At 41.3% G+C, this 23759-nt stretch overlaps 1 protein-coding gene across 1 annotated transcript; it reads left to right on the top strand.

Annotated features, from left to right (window-relative positions):
• Positions 1 to 23359, top strand: YY1 (YY1 transcription factor). Its single transcript, XM_051769597.1, has 5 exons — positions 1 to 976; positions 10260 to 10422; positions 19079 to 19139; positions 21701 to 21859; positions 23002 to 23359. Exons 1-5 carry the CDS (start codon positions 280 to 282, stop codon positions 23182 to 23184), a joined length of 1263 nt encoding a protein of 420 aa, XP_051625557.1. The 5' UTR covers positions 1 to 279; the 3' UTR covers positions 23185 to 23359.
• The last annotated feature ends 400 nt before the right edge of the window (positions 23360 to 23759 follow it).

The following is a 23759-nucleotide window of genomic DNA, read 5'->3' as shown; positions in this document are numbered from 1 at the left end:
GGGCGGGGCCTGGCCGCAGCGCCCTCCCGGGGCTGGGGCCCGTCGCGGCGGCAGCGGCGGAGATCTCGCGAGGGAGCGCGGCCGGGATTTGGCGGCGCTGCCTGCCTCCCTCCTCCCTCTGCCTGTCGGTGCTGCTCGTCGCTGGTGTTTGTGTGGAAGGGGGAGGAGGAGGAGAAGAAGGGCAGGCGAGAAGAGCCCGAGCCCCACCATCCGCCGAGGGGAGCGGACCGGAGCCCCCTCGCCGCCCGCGGAGCTCTCTCTGCGCCCCCTCGCCTCGCCATGGCCTCGGGAGACACCCTGTACATCGCCACGGACGGCTCGGAGATGCCGGCCGAGATCGTGGAGCTGCACGAAATCGAGGTGGAGACCATCCCGGTGGAGACCATCGAGACCACCGTGGTGGGCGGCGAGGAGGACGAGGAGGAGGAGGAGGAGGACGAATGCTGCGAGGAGTGTGGCCCGCACCACCCGCCCCATCACTACCACCACCACCAGCCCATGATAGCGCTGCAGCCGCTGGTGTCGGACGGGGACCCCAGCGGGGCGGGCGGCGGCGCGGCCGGCGGCGGCGGGGGGCAGCTCCACCTGCACCACCACCACCAGGAGGTGATCCTGGTGCAGACCCGCGAGGAGGTGGTGGGGGGAGACGACTCGGACGGACTGCGGGCCGACGACGGGTTCGAGGACCAGATCCTCATCCCGGTGCCGGCCCCCGCCGGGGAGGACGAGTACATCGAGCAGACCCTGGTCACCGTGGCCGCCGCCGGCAGCAAGAGCGGAGGCGGCGGCTCCTCCTCGGCCGGCGGTGGAGGCCGCGTTAAGAAGGGCGGCAGCGGCAAGAAGAGCAGCAAGAAGAGTTACCTGAGCGGGGGAGGCGGCGGTGGGGCCGAGGGCGGCGGCGGCAGGAAATGGGAGCAGAAGCAGGTGCAAATCAAGACCCTGGAGGGGGAGTTCTCGGTCACCATGTGGGCCTCGGGTAAGTGCGCGCCGGGACCCCTCCCTCCCCGGGCCGTGGGCCCCGCCGGCGGCCGCGCGGCGCGGCCGGGACAGTTTTGTTTTGAAGGGAGGCCATGTTTTGGTGTGTGCGATGGGCGCCGCCATGTTCATCGCCAGGGCAAGTATGGCGGCTCCCCGAAAAGATGGCGGGGTCTGCGCTGCCGCCGCCGCTCGGCCCGGCCGCGCCGGGGGGAAGGAGGCAAACATGGCGGCGGCCGCCAAGATGGCGGCGGCGGGGGGTGCGCGGGCGGGCGGGCGGCAGCGCCGCCGGCTCCCGGGCCAGGCCGCAATGGCGTAGTTTCTGCAGCAGGGGGAGGCGGGGTGCGGGGCGAACCTCCCCGCGCTCCCCCCGTCCCCGCCCCGCCGCCGCTCCCCGCGGGGCCCGCTCCGCGCCAGCCCCTCGCCCGCCCTCCCCTCCCCCGGCCGCCGCCGCCGCCCTCTGTCCTCGTTCTCTCCCCCCGCGTTCCCCAGCCCGCCGCCCCTCCCCGGTTCTTCTCTGCCGGCCCGCTCCTCTCCCTGCCGGCCCGCGGCCCCAGGCGAAGCGTGTGCGCCGGGCCATGACCGCGATGTGCGGGCACAGACCCGCCCGCCCCGGCCCCGCGGCTCCCCCGGCGCGGGGCGGCGAACCCCGAAATACCGTGCACAGCTCGCCCGGGGGCCGCCCGGCCCCGGCCCGCTGCGGTGGGTGGGGCGTTCCCGCCCGGAGCCGGCGGTGCCGGCGAAGGGAAGCGGCTTCTCGCCCCCGCGGGGCTGCCCGCGCCTCCCGCCGGCTCGGAGGGGGCGGCCGCGAACCACCGTCCCTGCGGAGCCCGAGGGGAGCCGGGGGTGACAGCCGGAGGGGCGGCCCTGGGGCTGACCTCCGTCCCTGCGAGCCGCGGGCAGGAAAGGGGCAATTGCTGCTTGGCGCTCGCAAACCGTCTAGCTTTTCCTTCGCCTAGGTCTGAATCTTTAAATAGGCGCAGAGAGTCCGTGTCGTGTGAGATTGTGTTTTTTTTGAGAAGGGTTTTTTTGAGAAGGGTTTTTTCCTTTTTTCCTTTTTTTTTTTTTTTTTTTTTTGTGGGAGTGTCCTTTAAAGGGAATAAAATCTTGTTGAAGGGGTTTAGTGTCTGGGACTTGGAGTGAACCTGACTTGGTACCTGCCCTGCCCACTTTATTTTATTTTATTTTTTCTTTTTACTAAAATATATTGCTGGCAGTAAGGTTCTGTCATCAACAGTTCTGTCCTTAAATTATGTAAATGTGGAAAAAAGCGGTCAAATAGTATGAGTTCATGTAACGTTTAAATTGGTGCGTGCTCTTTGAATAGTAGGTTGGTAATCTGTCTTGCATATTGTAAATTCTGTGCTCTTTTGCATTTTTAAAAGTGTGTAGTGATGTCTAAAATGTTTGCACTCTGTGATGTTTGCAAATGACCAGTTGTTGTTAGAAAGGCAAGTGTAGAAGAGAAAATGTATTGGATGACTGAATTCTCCTGCCTGAAAAGGTGGCAAGCATGGTGGTTCAGATTTTTACTCTCTTTTTAAATACAGGTGATTACTTTAGCAAGTTTGACAGAGTATCTGACACTATTGACGTGTAGTCAGTTGGTAGGCCGGTCAGTTTAATCAAAGTTCTTTGCTTCCTGATGAACAGAAAAGAACATGCAAGAGTTTTGCAACTAATGTTTAGTTGGATGGTGTTTTGTATGCTTCTGTGTCACTGTGTGAAAACTGACTAAATTCCCTTGCTGGTATTTTTCTTAGAACTCACCATCCAAGAAACATAAAAGATAATAGAAATTATTATAGTTTTCTGACTTGTGGCTGCTGCCTGAGGTAGCTGAATGCAAGTGGCTGTATGACTCATGAAGTGGCAGGATACAGGACCTCGCTGAGATCAATTGACAATTTCTAGCATGCATTTGCACTCGGAAATTCAGAGTGCCTGATAGGATGCTTCCTTAGACCTTCTGCATGCTGATTATTACTTGGCTGAAGTGAAGCATGTGTATAATCAATAAACTTGCTTCTCTTCCCATGTACACAGCTTTTACATCAGGGATAGCCCTATTGATCTTGGTGGTTTTGTTCTTTATGAGCATGACCATGCAAGCTCAGTGGGAATGATATCCACTTATAATTTACTGGAGATTGAATTGCGTTGCTATATTCAACTCAATTATATCCATGGTGCAGCAGAATGAATACTAGTCTGATTTCACTTCTAATGCCAAAAAAGCCCCTCCAAAAGCAAAATCAAATATATGGGCGAAAGCACAGTCTTAGAGTTTGACCTCCTCTCCTCGTGTGAGTGCATGCACACACCCCCAGCTTCAAACAGCCTGATCAGTTGAGATCTTGTGACATTTTACCGAGCGTATTGGACAGGTTCTTACACCTCATATGTGACTTATTTAATGTTACAGAAGTGGCCCGAAGTGGTTAAATGCTGTGACTTTATCTTTTTTTTCCCCTGAAATTTCAGAGGGCAAATCCAGAAAAAATATCCAGAAAAATTTCCAGAAAAATTGCAAAAGAAACAGTACTTGGGACAGGGGGATACACACACGCAAACCCCAAAAAACCCCAAGTACCCACAAAAAACCCCCAGAGTAAATTAATGCAAAAAAAAATACACAAACCAAAACTACTGACTTGCAAAAAGGTAGTAGTGCTAAAGTTTCCCTGCAGAATCAGGCATACTTTATTTTGAAGACAGATAGCAGTTTTGCATCTATATTTTTAACATAATTAAAGACTTGCTTGCACACTGATGTAATGGACTGGTTTAAATGCTTAGCAAGAAGTTCATCAAGAGACGAACAGTAAATAAGGCCACGCATTAAGATACAACAATGAGCCCTATATTGCTGTGCATGGGTTTTTGAATCAGGAACCAAGGGCACTTTGCTCACCACAGTGTGGGAAGACAATGTGAATTAATTCCTTGTTACTGTTTGCTGGTGCTACTATATTAGCTTGTACATGGGTGGTACCAAATTTAACCAATCATAAATCTTTGTCCAGAAATTGAGTATAACATGTCTTGTAACACCTTTTGAAATGTGTAGAAATAATCTGTGAAATATATAGCAATGTGACTAAAGGGGACTACTTAGTCCTCGTCTTGTTATGTGGTTATTTAGAAGTTGCAGTACTGTTGTTGGCAACGATTTAAACTTACCATAACTTCTCTTATCACCTTGGTATCTATAGTGATATCAAACTTGTGACCTACAATTAAAGTGTTTAGTTTGAAACAGGAATGCTTTGTTCTAGTTCAGATCAGCTTTTCAGATCTTCAGAATAGAATTATTTGTTTTTCTTCATGTGTGAAAATAAGAAGTGAACAAAGGTGCTATATTTCTGAAAGGGTTGAAGAGGTCTATCTGGTGGATACTTCAATCATGTTCCTGTAGTGTGTTTATACTGTCCTAATATTTGTCAGAAAACTGTTTAAACTTAATGGTGCTCTCCAAGAGAGACATCCCATTTGTACTAGAAAAATTGTTTTTATCAAGTGGAATTTATTAGTGCTTTTGCTGGATTCAACTTGAATCATTGTCTCTAGTGACTTTCTCCAGGTTGGGTGCACAATAGCAATGGGGGTGAGGAAGGATTGTGAGAAATCATTTTGTCACAATCATTGGTGCTTGGAAAACTGATTCTTACATGCAGGAGCATTTGGAAGGTGGTGCTTAAATGCTGGCTGCACCAAATACTGAAATTTCAAGCAGTTGGGGCTTAATTTTGAGTGGGGAAAAAGTATTAGTGTAACTACATCTGCTTCTAGGTAATGACTGTCAAGCTTTCAAACCTGAAATAGGTGTTGACTTAAACTATTATTGTTAGCATAGTCTACAAATTAAGACTGAAATAGCACAACCAGACATTGTCCACAGATGTTAAACTGCTCAAGTATCCTAGATAGGAAAGACAAAGATGCAGAAGTTACGTGCAGGGTTTGAAAATTATTTTTGATCATCCAGGAAGCCTGTGCTGTGGACTCACATTTGGAAGCTTGGGGCATTCATGTTGGATTTCTAGAAAGTTTTTCAAAACCTCTTAGAAAAACTCAAATGTCTCAAAAAATATAGGAGGGTTTTCATTTTACTTCATCAGATGGCAGGGGTGAGAAAAATAGCCATCTGCTGTCTGACCAGTTGTCTTATATAGTATAAATGATAGATGAATCATTTTGTTCAGTTGTGGACCTGTATCAAAAATGGCCAAAATGCTTTACGATGACAGATAGGTAATGAGATTCTTATATGAAAGTTTTTCATAATGGAGGCAGAAAGTGATTGATTCCTTTAAAATATTAAGATGACAATCTGTTTCTCACTCTGATTAAGACTATGATACAGGGTTCTGGTATCTGTAAGTATTGAGTCTGCCCTGATGTTTTTTCCAGTGATAAGATGGACCTTTTCCTGTGTCTATTTTAAATGTATTTTCAGTTTTGAAAGTGAAATACATACATGTGTTTCACCATCTAAAATAACTCAATTAATTTGCCTCTTAGCCCACCTTTCAAACTAGAATCCTCTAGCTTGCTGCTGGATCGTTCCCTGGGATGCTTGAGTTGCTCATATGCTGACCATTCAGGTCATAGTGCTTCGGCACAGTGTCTCATAAATGCTGAAGTCAGATGATGACTATTGATATATGTACTGTTTTTGTCAGTTCATGTCTCAGTGGTGTGAAATAAGAGATGGGTGACAGGGGGAAAGAAGAACCTGTTTCCATCTGTATGCAAGGCACGTCAGAGGGAAAGTAACCTGGCAGCCGATTAGGTTAAAAAATGACATACTGTGCAAAATAGAATTTTAACATTCAGAAGTGTCTGCTAAATAACTGTATTATTTAACAAGCTAATTACAGTTCTTTGCCTCCAAACATGACCAATGAACTAATTTGCCTGGGGAGATTGCAGTGTGGTAGCAATAACCAAGCTGTTATGACAGTGCCTTGGTACTGCTCAGTTGCTGAATACATCCTTTATCATGTAATTGCTTCTCAGCTGTTCCTAAAAGCCAGTGTGTTTAACTGTGTGATCATAAAAAGAAAATTTAAGCTTAAATGTTGTTCATCCTTTTAGCTGGTAAGTAGAATGTCTTTTAACTTGGTACCTTGAGGAGGAAGCTATAGGATCAGGTCTCATTGCTTTGCTGCCAGGTGTACCTCCTGAGTTCCCTTTGGCACCCTGTTTTCCACAGTGGAAAACCAATTGAATACTAGTGCTTTCTCTCTGCTTGGTAATAGAGGAGGAGAAGGATGGTTCAGGATTTGGGGATCTCAAAGTGGAGTACGATGGCTAAAATCAAGAATAACTGAGGCAAAAATATTGACAGGGCTCCTTGGGTTGAGAGTTAAGAGTGTCATCTTAGAAAACCGGGGAGTTCCAGAGCTGTCAGCTGGAGCTAGCTGTTAGTCTAGAAATGCATGAAATAGTGGGGTTCTGAGGTGCATGGATTTTCTGTGCAACAGAAAAGCTGCAAGAGATGGAGAAAGCATGGTAATAAGAGGCAAAGCATGATCAATAAAGTCTTGAGAAACAGATTCTACCATGTTTTGTCATTGAATCTGCAGTTACTAGTTTTATCCCAGTAATCTTGCTTCTTCCTACTTCAGTTGGTACTTTTAGTTCTCTTAAAACCTCTGACTGTTTCACCAGTAGTCAAAAGACATGGCTTGCTAAAACAGGGAACTTTCACTGATCTTAGTAAAAAAATGTTTGAAGTAGTTGCTTTGAAGGGCCTAAGTGGATCCAGTTCGACATGTGTGCTGCCTGTATATAGGGCATGATAGCAGTGCAGGTGGGAGGACACAACATGAAATGTTTGGGTATGTGCTCTAAAAAGGGGCATAGAAAAACCCGGTTTAACTATACACCTATCTTAATGTAATTTGGCATAAAAGGATGTAGGGGAATATCTGTGGTGTCTCTAACAAACCAGTATTAAAAACAGTATTAAAACAGCTTTATGAGATAGATGAACATTGGACGTAGCTGTTGCAGTGACTGGTAGTGAATGTTTCTGTGAAGATGGTGATTAGCTAGTTGATGTGTTCAGATCCTCTCTGTCTTTCAGAAGAGGGGGACTAAAATTGTGTTCCAAGTTCATAACAGAAAGTTGCATTAGATCTGTAAGAATAGTGCTAGATACACACTTAAGCAGAATGCCTTATGTTTGAGTTTGCTCTACTCTTAAGTGGTTTTAAGGGACAAAACAGTGGATCAGATAGTACATAGCAGTTAATTTCCTTTTCCTGACTGGCTCCATGGCTCTGTCCATATTTAGCTTGCATGGGTGGCATCCACATTAGGTTGGCTTGGGCATAAACTGCATGGAGTTACCGTGCCTTATTTGTACTGCACTTATCCAGAGGTGTCACTGTAATTTCAGGGTTGTGTCTGTGTTTTGCCTTGCTTTGGATGCAATATGTTTGATTCTCCAGTGCTTCATGAGAGGAAAAGCGGGAAGTAATTTGCCTGTAGTGGGCATCAGGATTTGCTTGAAGGCAAAAAACATCAATCAACTTACCCAGTTTGCAGTGAGAATTATTGGTTAACTTGTCAGCCTGAGTGAAAGTTTGCTTGCACTTTACCCCTCCAGACTTTGAGCTGCCTAGTCCAGGTTGGTAGGGCATCACAAATAAACTAAATTTATGCACAGAGGACATTAGTAAAGTTTTTCCATTTCCAAACTTCCTCCGAGGGGGGTTTTTGTGCGTTGTTTTTGTTTTGTTTTCCTAGTGAGTTGATAATGTCATAGGATGGTCTGTAACTAGGATGGTCTGGATACTAAAGAGCTATTGAAATCTGTTGCTACTTTTTCAGAAGTATTAGCCTGACATAAGACTTGGAGGTAACTGTTTTGTATTTTATTGCTTTGGTTTAAATTCACTTTTAGAAGTGGAGGTGTGTGCTGCTGTAGAGATGCAGTTTTTTGGTATGGAAAAATGTGCTTGTTTTTTATTTTCACGTAACTCAATGTACTAAACAATAGTTTCTCTTATTTTCTACTCTGTCAAATCAATATGTTCATAGTTTTTTGTGTTTTGCTCCAGTAGTCTGTGGAATTAAATAGCTGTAGAACTGATTTCTATTGGCAGGCTTTTGGGAAGTAAAGACACTGAAGGCTGACTTTCAGTTTGGTCCTCAAATAGCAAGAAAGCACTGTGGAATAGTGAGCCTTTACAGTAGGGAAGGAAAGAAGATCTTTAGGAATGTATACAAAATTTCCCTGTTGACTTGTGCATCTGATCTAAGGCAGGAAATGAAAACTTGTCTATGTTATGAATGTCATCAAACAGTCAAACTGCAAGTTCTAGGTAGCTGTTGAAATGGTTACATTGAAGGCAGCTGATCTCATTCTAGTCTACAGCATGGAGAAGGCATTGCTTTTAGCTTTACAGAAATTCTGTGCCCTTCTGGGCTCCATGTCTTTTCTGCCTGTGTAGGCATTGCTAATAATCTTTTTTCAAATTTCTGTTTAGAAGAAAAAAATGTTGCCAAATTGAAGGTTTTTTGACTTGAATTTGTAACTCCTTCAGGTGCTGTAAAATTTAACATATAATCCTCGCTTAAAGTAAATTCAGTTGCTTTCTTTAAAGCACTGGAAGAGGCTGAAACATTGTGTGGTGAGAAAACTAGATGAGAACAAAAAAGGTTCAAATAGTGGATTTTGAGGTTTATTTTGGATTTAATGCTGCAGAGAGTATTTTCTTATTTACACTTCTGTCTTTGCAGCGTTGGAGTCTGTTTTCCTCTTTCACCATGGAATATACATGAACTGCTATTTGATCTGGTAGATCAGATTAAACCCCAAACTAGCAGTAACATTTCTAGAAATAGCTCGGTGGCAAACCTTGAAAGCAGGCATTACAAATTGAATACAAATTTGTGCTTAGTATATGTCCTTTATTTGCATATATCTTGTCCTCTCTCTCCTAGCCTGAGTTACTAAGTAATGACTAATGTTATTTCCTGTGTTTCTGTTTAGGGGAAAGGAACCCAAAACCTTTCCTCTTTTGTTTTCTGCCTTATGTTTTCCTATCTCTTATTAATTGGTGAGATACTATTTCTGTCCCACCACCTTGTGTTTTCATTGCTTAAACACTACCTGTAAAATAAAACTTCCTGTTATTTTTGTAAAGACTCTTGTGTATAAAATAATTTCCAGAATCTGCCCCCCATACACATAGTAGGAGAAGTAATGTACTGTCAAGTTTATTACATTGAGCTGAGCAGTTACAACCATATATACATCTCTTGCATTAGGTGTATTTGAGGGTGGAAAACAGGATAGGTGCTGTGTATGTCTTTCTCCTGGTGTGGCAGTGAGGAACATAGGTGGATGTTTCTATTCTCTATAATTTTTGTGTATTTCGATTTCTGTTACAAAAGAAATAGGAGAGAGAAAAGATTGTGTCTTGTATGTTCTAAGGTCTAAATGTGAGTAGACAGCAACAGCAGGTCTTACACATGATTTCACTGCAGTCCTTGAGCACAAATTCGTAGGAGGAGCTCTAGAGCAGAGAAAATAGCAGTATCTTAACTGGCTTGTAGATCAAAGCTCTGAATAATTCCAGCCTGCTGTTTGCATAGTAGAGTGGGAAGGACCTTAGGCTGGCCTTTGCCACAGAAGGAAGAAGCCCCCTTGGGAGGGAGACACAGGATTAAGTTTTTATTTTCTTTCAGACCAGTCTGCAAGTGTTTAAAAACCTTAATTTTACAGGCAAGTGCTGAAGCACATTAGCAGTTATTTTTAAATTTCTTGTCCCTCTGTGACACTTCTGTTGGAGGTCAAGGGGTCTGAAGACTTGAAGTAAAGATCAGTAGTCTTGACATCATAGGGTAAGTGTCTGCCACTCCTCTGATAGAATTCCAGAGTTACGGATTGCTGTTGAGTATCAGAGAGGGTATGGTGAAGGTTAGTCTTGAAGAGTTAGGGGAACTGAATATTTAGGCATTGTTTCAGGAAAAGTACATTGTCTTTCAAATGCAGCCAATATTTATAAGATTGTTCTACTTATTTCTGTATTTGTATATAAGTAGATATGCAACTTTTGCTTCTTCTCCTCACCCACTGTATTCTTCCTGTGTTCTCCATGCTGTAACTGTCTTTTTGTTCTTCACAATTATGATGGAGATCTGGAAGTGCAGTGTATTCTTTTAAATGTGCAGCATTAGTGAATTTATATTGAGATGCAGCCTAATAACTTATATGCTGTTTTGATCTTTAGTAGGTACTGAATTCAATATTTTGTGTATTTCAGATGATAAGAAAGATATTGACCATGAAACAGTAGTGGAAGAGCAGATCATTGGAGAGAATTCTCCTCCAGATTACTCAGAGTACATGACAGGGAAGAAACTTCCTCCTGGTGGAATACCTGGCATTGACCTCTCGGACCCCAAGCAACTGGCTGAATTTGCTAGGTAAGTAGGAAGAAAGGAACTTTAAACTAAAATGGTTTTCTTTTCACAGGTTTAATTATGAAACTGTTAGGCAGAATGGTAGATTTAGTATGGCTTATTGTTCCATTTAATTATCTTCTAAAACAAGGGACTTAGCATCAGCTGCTCTCTTCTGAACTAAAGGAAGTGGGGTTTATATTCAGCAGTCACTTCTTCAGTGACTTCTGATCTTTAGTTCTGTTGGGCAAGACAGGACCTAAATACATGGATAGATTGCATCACTCTGGGTGAGCCTTCCTTGGCACAGGGGTTAGACTAGATGATCTCCAGAAGTCCCTTCTAACCCTATCAAGTCTTTGATTTTACATGACAGAACATTTTTTTGATGTGAGTAGCCTTAAAATCCTGAGCACTGAAGGATCCAGTAAGTGAAATGCTACATTCAGGTTATTCAGTACTAAAAAGCTAGACTACAGTATTTAGTTTGTAAAGTCACTTACTGTTTTTTTTTACCTGCTTCTTAAGCTCGAGGTCTTTAACAACTTCTTCACAGAGTCACGTGTTGTGCACTTTGAAGTGCCACTGATAATTGCAGTCACAATTGGTAACTGTACTGCTTGGATTTTCCTCTACTAAGTCAGTATTGTCCTTCGTTTACATATCAATTCCTTGACCTGAGTGAGAAGGTGACTGACTGTCAAATGGAGGTGGAGTAACTTGTTCTGGGGGTACCGAAAAGTGTCCTCTGCAGGGCCCTGGCTCTGGTACCGGGTGCTCGGGGCCACCCGTGGCCACCAGAGGGCAACCGCGAGGTCGCTCCGGCCCCTGGAAGTGCCACGCAGGGGTTGCCGTTGCCGCGCTGGCTCGTTCCCCTTCTGCTCTGCTCTGTGCAGGGGCAGCGTTGGTGCTGTGTCTCTACATATCTGAGCCATAGCTTTCTCTAGCTGCTGCTACGAGTTTTACCCATGTTGAAAGCAAAATGTACGTGTAAAGCCACACTAATTTTCATTTTTTAGCAGCTGGCTGTTCTTCAGAGCTCTGGTGCACAGTTCTGGCACTTAGAGCAGGTGGTATTTCTACTTCCTAGGTCACCTAGTACAGAAGTGTGCCTTTTTCCTAGTAGTTACTAGATGGCAGGGACTGTTGATACAAGTTCTGGTCTGGCTTCATGGATCTTGGTGTTCAGTGAAACAGCATCTATTCCTGTTTCACCTTTTTGATCTTGCTGCTTTTCTACAAGTTTTTTCCTGTTACTCTGTAGTGTGTTTGTGCCAGAGGAATGACGGCACGGCCTCATCCCACAGTTTTTTTCAGTATAGCCATTGAACAATGAATTTTGAAGGCTAGTAAATAATTTTGCAGGTCTTGCTCTGTGCTTCAGGCTATCCGATCTGAAAATGTTTAAAAGCAGATCATAAACAACTGAAAACAGGGTTCTATCTAAAGTGATGAGAGCTTCTAGCTAATGATACAGCTCTTTCTTGTTTTACTGTTGTTCATCAAAGTTAATGTATTTTTCTCTAAAACCTGCTGAAAAGTTCATACACTTTTTTTGTGAAAGCAAATGTTTAAGTGATACTCCTGAGTGTCTGTAGTGTTCTAATTCTAAAACGTTCCATATTTCTACTTATTATATGTTATTTTAAAACATGGTGAAACTCTTGGTTCTGTTAAACACTGAGGTACTGAATAGCTGTCTTTTGTTAGGAAGTGGAAATAGTTTCTCACAGACTGTTCTCCATGTAGATACTGAATACTTTTTCTCTAGATTGGTTTGAATACTTGAAATGGTTACCAGGATTTGGGCTTCTTGAAATGACCAGACTACTTCTATAAGATCTGTCGGCATATTTCTGAATATTGTAAAATGTTTTAGTTAGTTTTCTATAGAGAAAATGGTGGCTGCTGGCAGTATTTTAAAATTATCACTTTTTTTTTTATATTCATAGTGGAATGTTCTAGGAATTTCCAGAGCTAGAATTCGTAGCAGATGATGGAAAGATTGAGGTCTGTGTGTACAGTCCCTTTTCTGTTAATATATTTCTGTGCAGCAGATAAAATGTAATTCACTTCAGTGAGAAGTATGTGATGGTAGAACAAGCAACTTAGGGGGACATATCCTTTAGCAGTATCCCCAAGTTTGCTAGGAAAAATTGTTCTGATAGCTTAATTTTAGATACATGAAAATTTAATGCGTTTTCTGTTTTAAGGAAAGTTTTTTGATTTCTCGGTCAGAATTGATGACTGTCAAACTTTCACCCTTGTCTTAACACACAACCATTTTATTTTTAATTTTTTTTATGTTTCTAATCATTGCATTTGTTTATTCTTCTGAGAATAAAGAATATGGGTGTATTAGAATTTGAATATTGTTTGGGTCTAGTAAGATGAATTCAAGCACTCATATCTCCAAACCACTGCTCAGTTGTCTCTTTGATCTTCCTGTGTGCAGTATCACCAGAAACATTGCATGCCAAGCTGGAGGAAAAAATTGGGTTTACATGTGTGGGATTGGGTTTGGAGGTTCAAGGAACCAGTTTTTCATGCTAAAAGAATGTGTTTAATGTAAATTTATCTGAAATTGTCAAGCATTGCTGGTTGTTTTACAGTTCAGAATTTCAAAATTCTGAAAACTTTGAGCAGCACGTGAAGTTGAAAGTTGTAAACCTGTTAAGTAGCTTCGTGTGCTTGAGTAAAGTTTTGAATAAAAAACTTTGATTACTTGGAAAAAGAATTTTGACAGTCCTCATATAAGGAAGTGTGAACTGGCTAGTAGAATTGTATGCTAAGTGTGCTTTGTGTAGTTGACAGAAAGTTATTTGGGTTTGCTTTCTTGTTTTTGTTAAGGTAGTTTAAAGAATCTCACCATACATTTGTAGAAATTAGCTACTGAAAACCAGGCATCAATTATTAGGAACAAATTTCAGAGGTTAAGCTTAAACAAAGCTTGAATTCTAGTGGTAGTAGATTTTGGGCACGGTTTGTGTGTTATGATCATGATATAGTAAGTGAAAGGTAGTGCAGGAATGGACTTGATGCTTGAAGTCGTCTGTAGCTCTTCAGCCCTTAAAAAAATAATTTGGAACTGTAGTAATTGAGCATCTGCAGTGACCATCAGTGCTCTGAAGTCAGTGGGACTCCAGAGCGACTGTCTGTTGTGGTACAATTGTCTTTCACCACCTGGTTTAGTGTATTTGTCATTGAGTCACATAGCAGGAATCTGGATCCTTTAACTGGAACTCTTATGGTTCTTCCTGGAAAAGCTTTTATGCAATCTACGATTCCATTGGAAACACTGTGAATAAACAAGCTGTGTCAGAACATTAAGATGTGTTCAGTAGTGCACAGATGAATTACCATAAGTTATACCTAGTTGGGCAGTTTATCACCTTTTACAGATTATTTCATTCTGGTTTAGGAGTCATGAATTTTCTCTAGCATGCTTTAAAAATGCAGTTTAAAAAAAGGTGGATTTCTCTGAGACAATCATATCAAAATGTGAAATGTTAATTGTGAATGATGTGCTCAGAAAGACATAAAACCTAATAAGTTACCGTATTTTCATTTCATACCTTTGACTGTGACAATGGAAATTCTTTCAAGTGGAATAAAATGTTTCATTCCAGTCTAAATTGATTACAAGTAATTCAGTAGTTAGCTGTGAAGAAATCATAACTGCTTGGTGTTAAAAGCTTGGGAAGGTAGCAGGGATATTTCTAGTGGGGGCATGTGGCAAATTCCCTCAAATCAAGCCACTAACAACAACCGGCTACACCCTGATTGCCCCCTCCCTCCCTCTTGTTCTCCAGGCAGATCCATGCTGTAGAACTGGCTAGAGACAGCAGGAAACAGACATCAGTAAAACTAAGAAATAAGGGAATATTCTGTAGCTGGGAAATTGGCACAGTAATGGGTCTTGATGGTAAAAACTTTACTTTCCGTGGTTTTATCTTCTGGTGCTCTTGGTATCTTTTCTGAGGGAGAGCCATTGTGAGAACTGCCCTTCCTTTCTATCCGCTTTCCAAACGGTTAGAAAGCAAAGGAGAGGAAACTGCGTTAGCGTTTGAAATCGGACACCCTTCTTAAAACTGACAAAGCATTCTGGTCACCCAGATTTATGACTTAGGCCTCTTTATAAGGTGTATGCTTTTGTGTTGGTTTTGTTCTTGTTGCAGAGAAGCTTAAAGGGCAGTAAAGTGACAATTGCTTTACCCAGAGTGCTCTTCTAGGGGAGGGGAAATCTTCTGCTCTGTACCACACTGCGAAGGTCACTCTCCCTGTTTACACATATGATATCCTTCATAGCTGGAACAAACCTAGTAATTATTTTTGCCAGAATGATGGAGTGAAAGAACTTTTTATGACGTTTTTCTACCTAACTGACCGAAGCGCGGTTAAGATACTGGCTGTGGGTTTTTGGGTTGCACATAGATTGCTGGGACACCTTGTGCCACTCCCCTTTTATCTATTTATCCAAAAGCCAGTCTAGCCAGTTTCAGGAGTTCTTCAGCACAAGTGAACTCTTGCAGTAGCACAGGGCCATGATGCTCATGTTAGTTCTGCTCAGCAGGGCAGCACAAAGGGAATGGCACGAGGAGGGAACAGATCAGCAGTGGCAGTAACACTGCTGAGAGAGAATAATTTCTGCCATGTCTGACTGTTGTTCTTAGGGGTTTGGTCATCAGCACGGGTGAATATCACTACTTGTCATCAGAGACCTCTAGGTTGTGTCAAAGGAGTTGCCTGAGAGAGTGTAATGCTGTTTAGGTTAGATTTATGTATGGAGGGAGAAAAAAAGATGTGAGAACACAGAGCTCTTAACAGCGGCAAAAAGAGAGATTTCGAAACAAGGAGGAAATTCTATACTGTTATTTTTTTTTGAGTTATATTTACTTTATTCCTAGCCTTAACACTGTTCCTGTGGCTAACTTTTAAAATTGGGTCTATGGACGAGCATATAGGTTGTGGAGATTGGCAGAGTGGGGATTGGTTCTGTCAGGGTACAGTACTTTCAATTCAGATGTGTAGATGAAAGGAGGTGATTAGATATAACTTTCACATACTGCACAGTGACAGTGTTACTTGCTTTATTTTGAGAAACTGAGTTGTTGTGATTTCACTCAGTCTTCCTTATGCATGGATAGGAGTGTGCGCTTTTATGAAGCTTATTCTGTAAAGCTGTAAGGTTGCACACCTTCCTTCTCCCTCTGCTGTCACTCATTCCTTCCCTCCACCCACCCAGTACAAGTTAAGACTTAGCCTTTAATTGCAGTGTCCCAGTACCTTGATCCAAAAGGTACACTTCCTAATTTTCACAGTTAGCTACTACTAGCATGGCCATATAAATTTACTGCAGAAATGAAAATTTTGGTCTTGCCATGTAAATTGATTTTCTGCAAAGGAGAGTGTTTCAGAAGTTCCACCCCAGTATTAATGTGTGGGTCTGTAGTTGCCTTAAATAGTTATATTTGTTAGAGTTCTGTTTATGATTAATGTTTCAGGCTAAGAAAACTTGGATGGAGCTGGCAGAGATGCTCCACTTGGTGGGAGCCAAAAGTCTGACTGCCACCAGCAAGAGCTACCTGCAACAGTGTAATTAAGATCAGCAGCCCAGATTCTAGTCTGGTCTCCTTTTGCAGAAAGTTAATTTTAAAGTAAGACCAAAATCTTTTTTTCTAATATGTTTGAGTTCTTTGAGGGATTGTCCATATGGATTCTGCAGCCTTGTGAGCAAGATGACATTGCTGACACAAGGATCTACAGTAGCTGTGCCTGTGGTGTACATGCCCTCATGCCTTTAATCCAAGTCTGTAAAGGGCTCGGCAGTTTATTGCTGCCTCTGGCACCGAGATACAGCCTGGACACCATTTGCCACCTCTTCCTGTCGAAGTGTGTGCTTCTGTTTTGCTGATTAGCTTGGCTGTCTATGGAACCCTGTGCATAAGCACAGTCTTGTTCCACATTTTAGGCTTAAGTTGCCCACTTGCCATGCTTCCATGAAAAATGAGATGATTTAAAATCTGCTCGTTTATTAGCTAGAACTTTTTGTCATTTTCTGACTAAATGTTCAAGTACACTGGCTGGACTGATAATCCTGAGTGTAGAAACAAGCTTGAAAATTAAAAAGTCAGCTTATTCCAGAATGGACGTTTATAATGTTATGTACCTGCTCAGGCACTGAACTGAAAAATATAAGGTGTATGTTGATGCTCCAGTCTGTCCCATGTCTGACCATCCAGTTCACCTGCAGTTGGTTCTTCAGGCTCCCTGACTACACTGGCCCAGGGTATTTTCCTTCTCCCTCTACCTCAGCAGCCTGTTAGAGATGACACCGTTGCAACATTTCTTTCTCAAAGATTGACTTAATACCAGAGGCAAAATGCAAGAGTCAGGAATAGGATTTAACACAATGATCAGTAGGATCTTAGGCAAAGTGTAAAAATACAGGTGCTGCCCACTAAAGCTATTTGCCACATCTGTTGTTAGCAATCCTTTTTTGGTCTAGTCGCTCCCTTTAAAGGTGGTCAGTTAAGACTTCAGAACAATAGTGGTTTTAGTCATTCTGATCAGTCATGAACACTAACCTTGGGTTTAGGAATTTTTTGCTTTTGTTTTTGAGGCTGGGGGAAGACTCAGACTATATTTAACAAGTTGATAGAAGGAGATGGTTTTGGCACCAACTTTGTCTCCTAAGGGTGTTTGTTCTCTAATCATAACACTGTGTTCTCTCATGTCCCATCTTGTCAGATCATTCTGCTGTGTGACCGTTTTGACATTACAGATGCTCCTTTCTGTGTCTTTTCCTGTTTTTAAAATTCACAGAGATGTAATAAGGACAATCCCATGCAAAGGGTAGTTGAAGCTTTCTGTAGGGGTACTGTAAAGAAAGCTTTTCCTGTAGTCTCAGTACCTGCAGTACTATGAGTGTGGAACTGTGCTACACCTGTAGTTCTGAAAGGAGTCAGATTTGAGGGACCAGTGATAGCTGGCAGAGCCATAGGAGACTAGTCCATCACATATTACTCCACTGGCAATTCTAAGAATATTTTCCTGGGTCTTCAGGACTTCTCAGGGAGTTTTTTCACTGCTTTTGCCTTAATTCAGCCTTTCAAGACCTTTCATTGCTGTCCTCTCTCAGCAGTCCACGTGAAGGGAGGCAGGTGAAAGAGCAGATTTCAGCCATAGACATGGGAGTGTGACAGTACCAAAGAAGATAGACCCTGCCTGCAAAGAAAAAAATGTGGTCAGATTAGAGGGATTTTAGCTTATTTTTCCTACAGCTCTTGAGTATTTTTTAAATGTTTAGAAGTTGCTGTTTAACCGGGCTCAGATTAATTAATAAAAATGCATGGGAAAAAGTACATGTATTCATTGCTTGGAAATCTCTTCCCCCAACCTTGTTCTTCAATATCAGTTTCCAGGAGCTGAATTCATGGGGATTAAAACTGTCTTGGGTAGCAACAGACACTTCTTCTTAATGTTAAGAATAGTGATTCTGATTAATTCCAATTATTTTTTTTATTTCAAGCCACTCGTCTCTGTTTAGTTGAGACTAAAGTACACCAGAAAACCTTTTGTTTAACTTACAGATATGATATGTAACCACCTTGTCACACAGAACTATCTTGTACTGTATTATCAGGAAAAGTTGTTCAATAACCCACATGAATAGACTAGCTCTGCTTCTACAGCAAGGTTTGGGAATGTGCAAAATTCGTTACTTATCTAAGGCAATCTCCAGCTGTGTGAGGTGCATTTATTTACACCTACCTACCTCTGCCATTAGGTGGGGATAAGCCTTCTCTTTTTGTTTTTTTTGGAGACAGCACTACAGGTTTGAGAAATAAAGATAGCTAAAAGTGCAGTTCACTTCCCCAGAGTGATGTCACACATCTGGCTCTTCTGAATTCTGACAGGTGGTTGTTGTGACAACACTGTTCTAAGATTTTTTTCTACAAAGAGTCTTATTATGTATTAAATAGACCTAGCACATACAAGCAATAGTTTGCTGGGCTCCTTATGCAGTGAGTGGAGATTAGTGGCACCCAGAAAGTAATAATGAAGATCCCTGTCAGCGACCAAGAGTAAGTAGGTGATTGATTGTCAGTTGCCAAGAGTGGAATCTGTGTACACAGTAGCTTAAAGTAAGAATAAATGACTATTTCTGTGGTTGTAATGGTTGTCTAAGTTGTCTGTGTAGATTCCACAACTTGCCTGATTCCTGCTTTCCCCACATCTGTAGAGTTTTCTTCTGAAGATTTGTGTGTGGTGAAAGTTCTGAAGAATGATTGCATCTACTCTCTCCTTCATGTCCTATGGAGAGGAAGTGAAGCTAAACAGACCACATGGGTACTGGCACAACAAAAATGGAGTTTTCAAACAAAACCTCCTACTTACAATTAGTATAAGTCAGGGAAAAAGCTTCTATTTCCACATAGAGGATTAAGAAGGTAGCATTAAATGTCTTATTCTGTATTTGAGAGGTCCTTCTGGAAAAGCAAATCCTAAATTATACTGTTATTATTATTATGAAGGTTTTGAAAATGTTAAAGTGAGTACCACTGATGCATGTAACACTAAGGGATAAATGTGCTCATTATATATGCACTTAGAGGAGAAGAGCTGTCTACTAATGTTTTTATACTGATGTTTGTTGGTTCTCTTTTTTATCTTTAAGAATGAAACCAAGAAAAATTAAAGAAGATGATGCTCCACGAACGATAGCTTGTCCTCACAAAGTAAGTGAAGTGCTCAGTTTATGAGTAGACAGTAATTTGTAGATCAGAATTTTGTATTGATGTTTTCTCTTGAGAATAAAAAACTAAAATATCTTGCTGTTAATAGACTACACTCAGTTAACTGTATTTTAGTTATTATTCTCTAGAGGCTTCCTTAAAAACCTTTCACTGAATAATATATTATTCCCATTCCTTGTCTTAAGGTTAGTGCATCCCTAATCTTCTGGTAACCATGATGCACAGCCCCTAACATGCTGGTTTTACTGTTGTGATTTCCCGACACCCAAGAATACATACTTGAAAGAATGTTCTGAAAGCTGTTCAAAGTACGTTCCTAAGATCTATATATCCTCTGCTTGGAAACTATGACAGATTTGGAGTCTAGATCAGGAATCAGCAATTTATGGTGCAGATGCCAAAGTCAGCGTTATTGGAAGACTCTGAATTACATTCCACAGAGCTGGAAGGTGCATCATCTTGAGAAGCAGGCATCTTGGAGATACGATTCTGAACCACTGTCCTATTATTCCTTTGACTGCACATGGCTCATAGTATTAAGTGAGGAGACAGTTTGAGATTTTTATGTTTGGGATTGTGTTTAGGTTTTTTTATCAGCTTTTCAGTATGATTCTCAACCACATTCAAGCTTCTGTCTTGAATAAATGTTGCCAGTCACCTAGATTGGTAGCATCTGTCTTTACTGCATTATCCAGCTTTTGTAGTGCTTCTGTTAGCTGACTTAGCCTGTCACAAAAAAAGACAAATACAATCTTGCTGACTTCTGGTCTAGATTAAGTGTGAGCCTAAGCAAATAATCAGGGCAGATAGCTAATAGTACCCATTAGCATGAATAGAGGGCTACTTTCTGACTGCCATGGTGTAAGGAATTCTGAATTCCTCTTTGTGCTTAAATTGATTTCCAGTTCTCCACATTCTACAAGTGTCATGTTTTTATCATAATGCAGTATTCAGAAATACAGGAGCAGTTACTCTTTACAATACCAAGGAATGTTGCCTTCATTTCTTTGATTTACTCTTTCATAGCTTCAACTTCATCTGAACAGGGGGAAAAAAAGAATGTTTTTTCTTTCCATTTTCTGTCTTCTAGTGTTTCTAGGCTTTGTGCATTTATGACTGCAGTTAAAAAAAGAAATATATTGTAGATGTAACTGCTGCTCTTGGAGGCAAGCAGGGACTTTGAAATAAATACAAAAAAAGTTGATGGTCTGTTAATTTTGGTGCTGCTTTGCCAGTTCTGCTACATGCAACAAATGATGGCGCAGTACTTCAAAATTAGCTGAAGAAATTCTAGTCCCTGAAGGGAGAACTCTTCTTGAAAGTGACATTTCGCATTTTTTAAGAAATAAGGCATATTCAAATGTATTACTTTTGAAAAAGAAGCCTGCAGAATTTAATATTAGCAATTTAATGTTCCTTTAGGTTCTGCTGTTAAATTTTATGCCTCATAACACAGTGATGTTGGTAGACTAGTTTTATGTAAGTCTAAACTACAAGCATCACTTGTAGTACAAATAGAATTTATGGTTGTTAGTAGGATTTTATGAGGCATTTTGAACCTCGAGGAAGACATTTCTAAAGCATATGATAGATATACTTACTGTCATTAAAAGGTGAAAAAAAAACAAGTAGAAGGATTAAGTAAAGAGAGCCTCAGGTCACTGCTGGCTTAAACACACTCTGGAATCAAAAGCAATATTCCTGTGTTGATGCAGCATGGACCACAGGTTAAGACTTCAGATGCTGTAGCTGAGTTAATGTATTGTTTGCTTTTAGGCTGAGTTGGCACTAACTCAACAGATTCTCTCACCTTATTCAGTTGCCCAGTATCACGCTGTAGGTTTAAACTGTAGTAGCAGTGGCACTCTGTCTTAAGGTGGTAGTGATCAGTCTGCTGCTGCCAGTTTGGACAAGGTAGTTTCTGTAAGTTGTGTGCTGGAAACCAACCCTCTTGCTCCATTTTTTCTCAGAAATGAGAAGGAAGATGACAGAATGTTGGGAGATGGAGTGGTGCACATACAAATTGGTACTAGAGAATAATTTGTAGTATATTAGATACTATATAATATGTTGTAGTAGTACTCAGAATATAGCACATTGAAGAATACACCGTAGGTATCCATGAATTCATTCTGTCTTTTGGGGTTTTTTTGTTTGGTTTTTTGTTTTGTGTTTGTTTTTTCCTCTAAAACCATTGTGTGCTTTTGTTTGGTTTATTCATTTGCTTCTATCAGAGCTGCATTTTCTTCATGAGACTGTCCTATTATTCCTTTGACTGCACATGGCTCATAGTATTAAGTGAGGAGACAGTTTGAGATTTTTATGTTTGGGATTGTGTTTAGGTTTTTTTATCAGCTTTTCAAATTATTAATTTTCTTGTATTGCTTTTTTAAAAATAAATGTAATGGATGTTCTTTTCAGGGCCAACTTATATAAAAGTGTTCAGGATATAAAAGCATTTTATATGCTTGTACTGTAGCAGATAAAACCTTCTTCATGAGAACTAGCTTATCTACTAATTGAGTTTCACTCTTCTTTTTAAGGGCTGCACAAAGATGTTCAGGGACAACTCTGCCATGAGGAAGCATCTGCACACTCATGGCCCTCGAGTACACGTATGTGCAGAATGTGGCAAGGCCTTTGTGGAGAGCTCAAAACTAAAGCGACATCAGCTAGTTCACACCGGAGAGAAACCCTTTCAGGTATTGTTCACCCCCAGGCATAAGTACCACCCTTTATACATGTAGGCTGTAACTGTAACCTGGCTTCCATAGGACTTTGGGGATACTGTGTCTTTCCTAAAATCAGATCAGGCAATGAATGATCACCTTAGAAACTGGAAGTCCCCTTCAGCTAATTAGTCTGTCATGTCACTGTTTCCGTGGACTTCTGTTAGAAATTGCCAGATCATATGTACATGGGAGATGCCTTTCAAAATAAGATGTGAAGTTACTTTAACAATGAAGGTTGCAGTTACTATTGAATTAAGAAAATGTCTCTTTCTCCTCATCGTCTTTTCAACTTAGTGCTTGTGGACAGCTGAGACTTGGGGCTGTTTGCTCAGTTGACTCAGGATACTGATTTTCAGTAGAGGATATTAATCAGTTTTCAGCAAAATTATGAGAGTCACTAAATCTCTTTCTGTTTATATCAAGTCACGTGGGCTTCTGCCACCAGAGGTCCCCTGCCCTCTTCATATGATACTGCTTATAAATCTTCTTTACAGCTGTTCATAGGCTTGAGCATATCTCTGTTCTCCAATACACATTTAAGATATGTTATTTTTTAATTATTTTTTTAAATAAAGTATTTTATAAACTTGATTTGCAGTCCTCAGGAATTCACTTAAATGTGTACACTGGATATCCTCTGCGGTCAATATAAGTATTTACTACTGAACATGCCCTCCTTTTTATTTCAAGCCCATCTTAAAAGTAAAGTGGGTACAATGAGTAAATCTTTCAAATTGTCACTGAAAGGGGAAAATGCTGATGTGAAACCTTGTTTCTGTTTTGTAGTACAGTGTAACAAAGTCCTGTTTCAGATGCACAGGTGATTTTAGTGAAAGCATTTGCTTGTAAGCTGGAAGTTAGTTATGTTCCTCTTTGAAAATAGATATACTATTGTATATATAATATACATAGTATACTTCAGTATCTATACCTAAGTATTGCAGTTTTTGGTGCAGTTCACAGATGATGCTCGCAGCTTCACTATAATAATCTTCAGCATCTGACTTCATGTTTGTGCAGTCTAATGATTTAAAGAAGAATATTGCTCTAATCAACGATGGAAACGTGTGCTGTTTTGTTAGCTAACAGAGTACATCTTTTCCTTTCAACAGTGTACATTTGAAGGCTGTGGAAAGCGTTTTTCACTGGACTTCAATTTACGCACACACGTGCGAATTCATACTGGCGACAGGCCCTACGTTTGCCCATTTGACGGCTGCAATAAGAAGTTTGCGCAATCAACTAACCTGAAATCTCACATCTTAACACACGCTAAGGCCAAAAACAACCAGTGAAAGTTGGAGGAGAACATTCTTGAACTCAAAAGCGTCTTGCAGGAAAACGAATTGGAAATAAATACGCCTCCCCTTTGTATATTGTTTCTAGGAAAGAATTTTAAAAAAAAAAAGAACCTTACAAACTAAAGGACGTGTTTTGATAAGTAGTAAATAAAAAGCAAAAAAAAAAAAAGAGAGAAATCACACAAAAAACTTTAAGGTGACATTGTTAAGATGCTCTACCTTGATATGTAACCCCGTTTCAAGAACACGGTGTTTTGTAAAGTGCGTCCCCAACTGGCCGGGTCAGCTCATGAACTCGCATCAAAAGAGACAATTCTTTATACAACAGTGCTAAAATTGGACTTCTTTTCACATTCTTATAAATATGAAGCTCACCTGTTGCTTACAATTTTTTTTAATTTTGTATTTTCCAAGTGTGCATATTGTACACTTTTTGGGGATATGCGTAGTAATGCTATGTGTGATTTTCTGGAGGGTGATAACTTGCTTGCGGTAGATTTTCTTTAAAAGAATGGGCAGTTACATGCATACTTCAAAAGTATTTTCCTGTAAAGAAAAAAAAGTTATAT

The sequence above is a fragment of the Manacus candei genome, unplaced genomic scaffold (genome assembly GCF_025592945.1).
Source record: "Manacus candei isolate 608988 ecotype Guabito, Panama unplaced genomic scaffold, ASM2559294v1 h1tg000109l, whole genome shotgun sequence".
Lineage (NCBI taxonomy): Eukaryota > Metazoa > Chordata > Aves > Passeriformes > Pipridae > Manacus > Manacus candei.
Note: the sequence above shows the minus strand (reverse complement) of the source record. Positions and strands in the feature narration are given on the sequence as shown.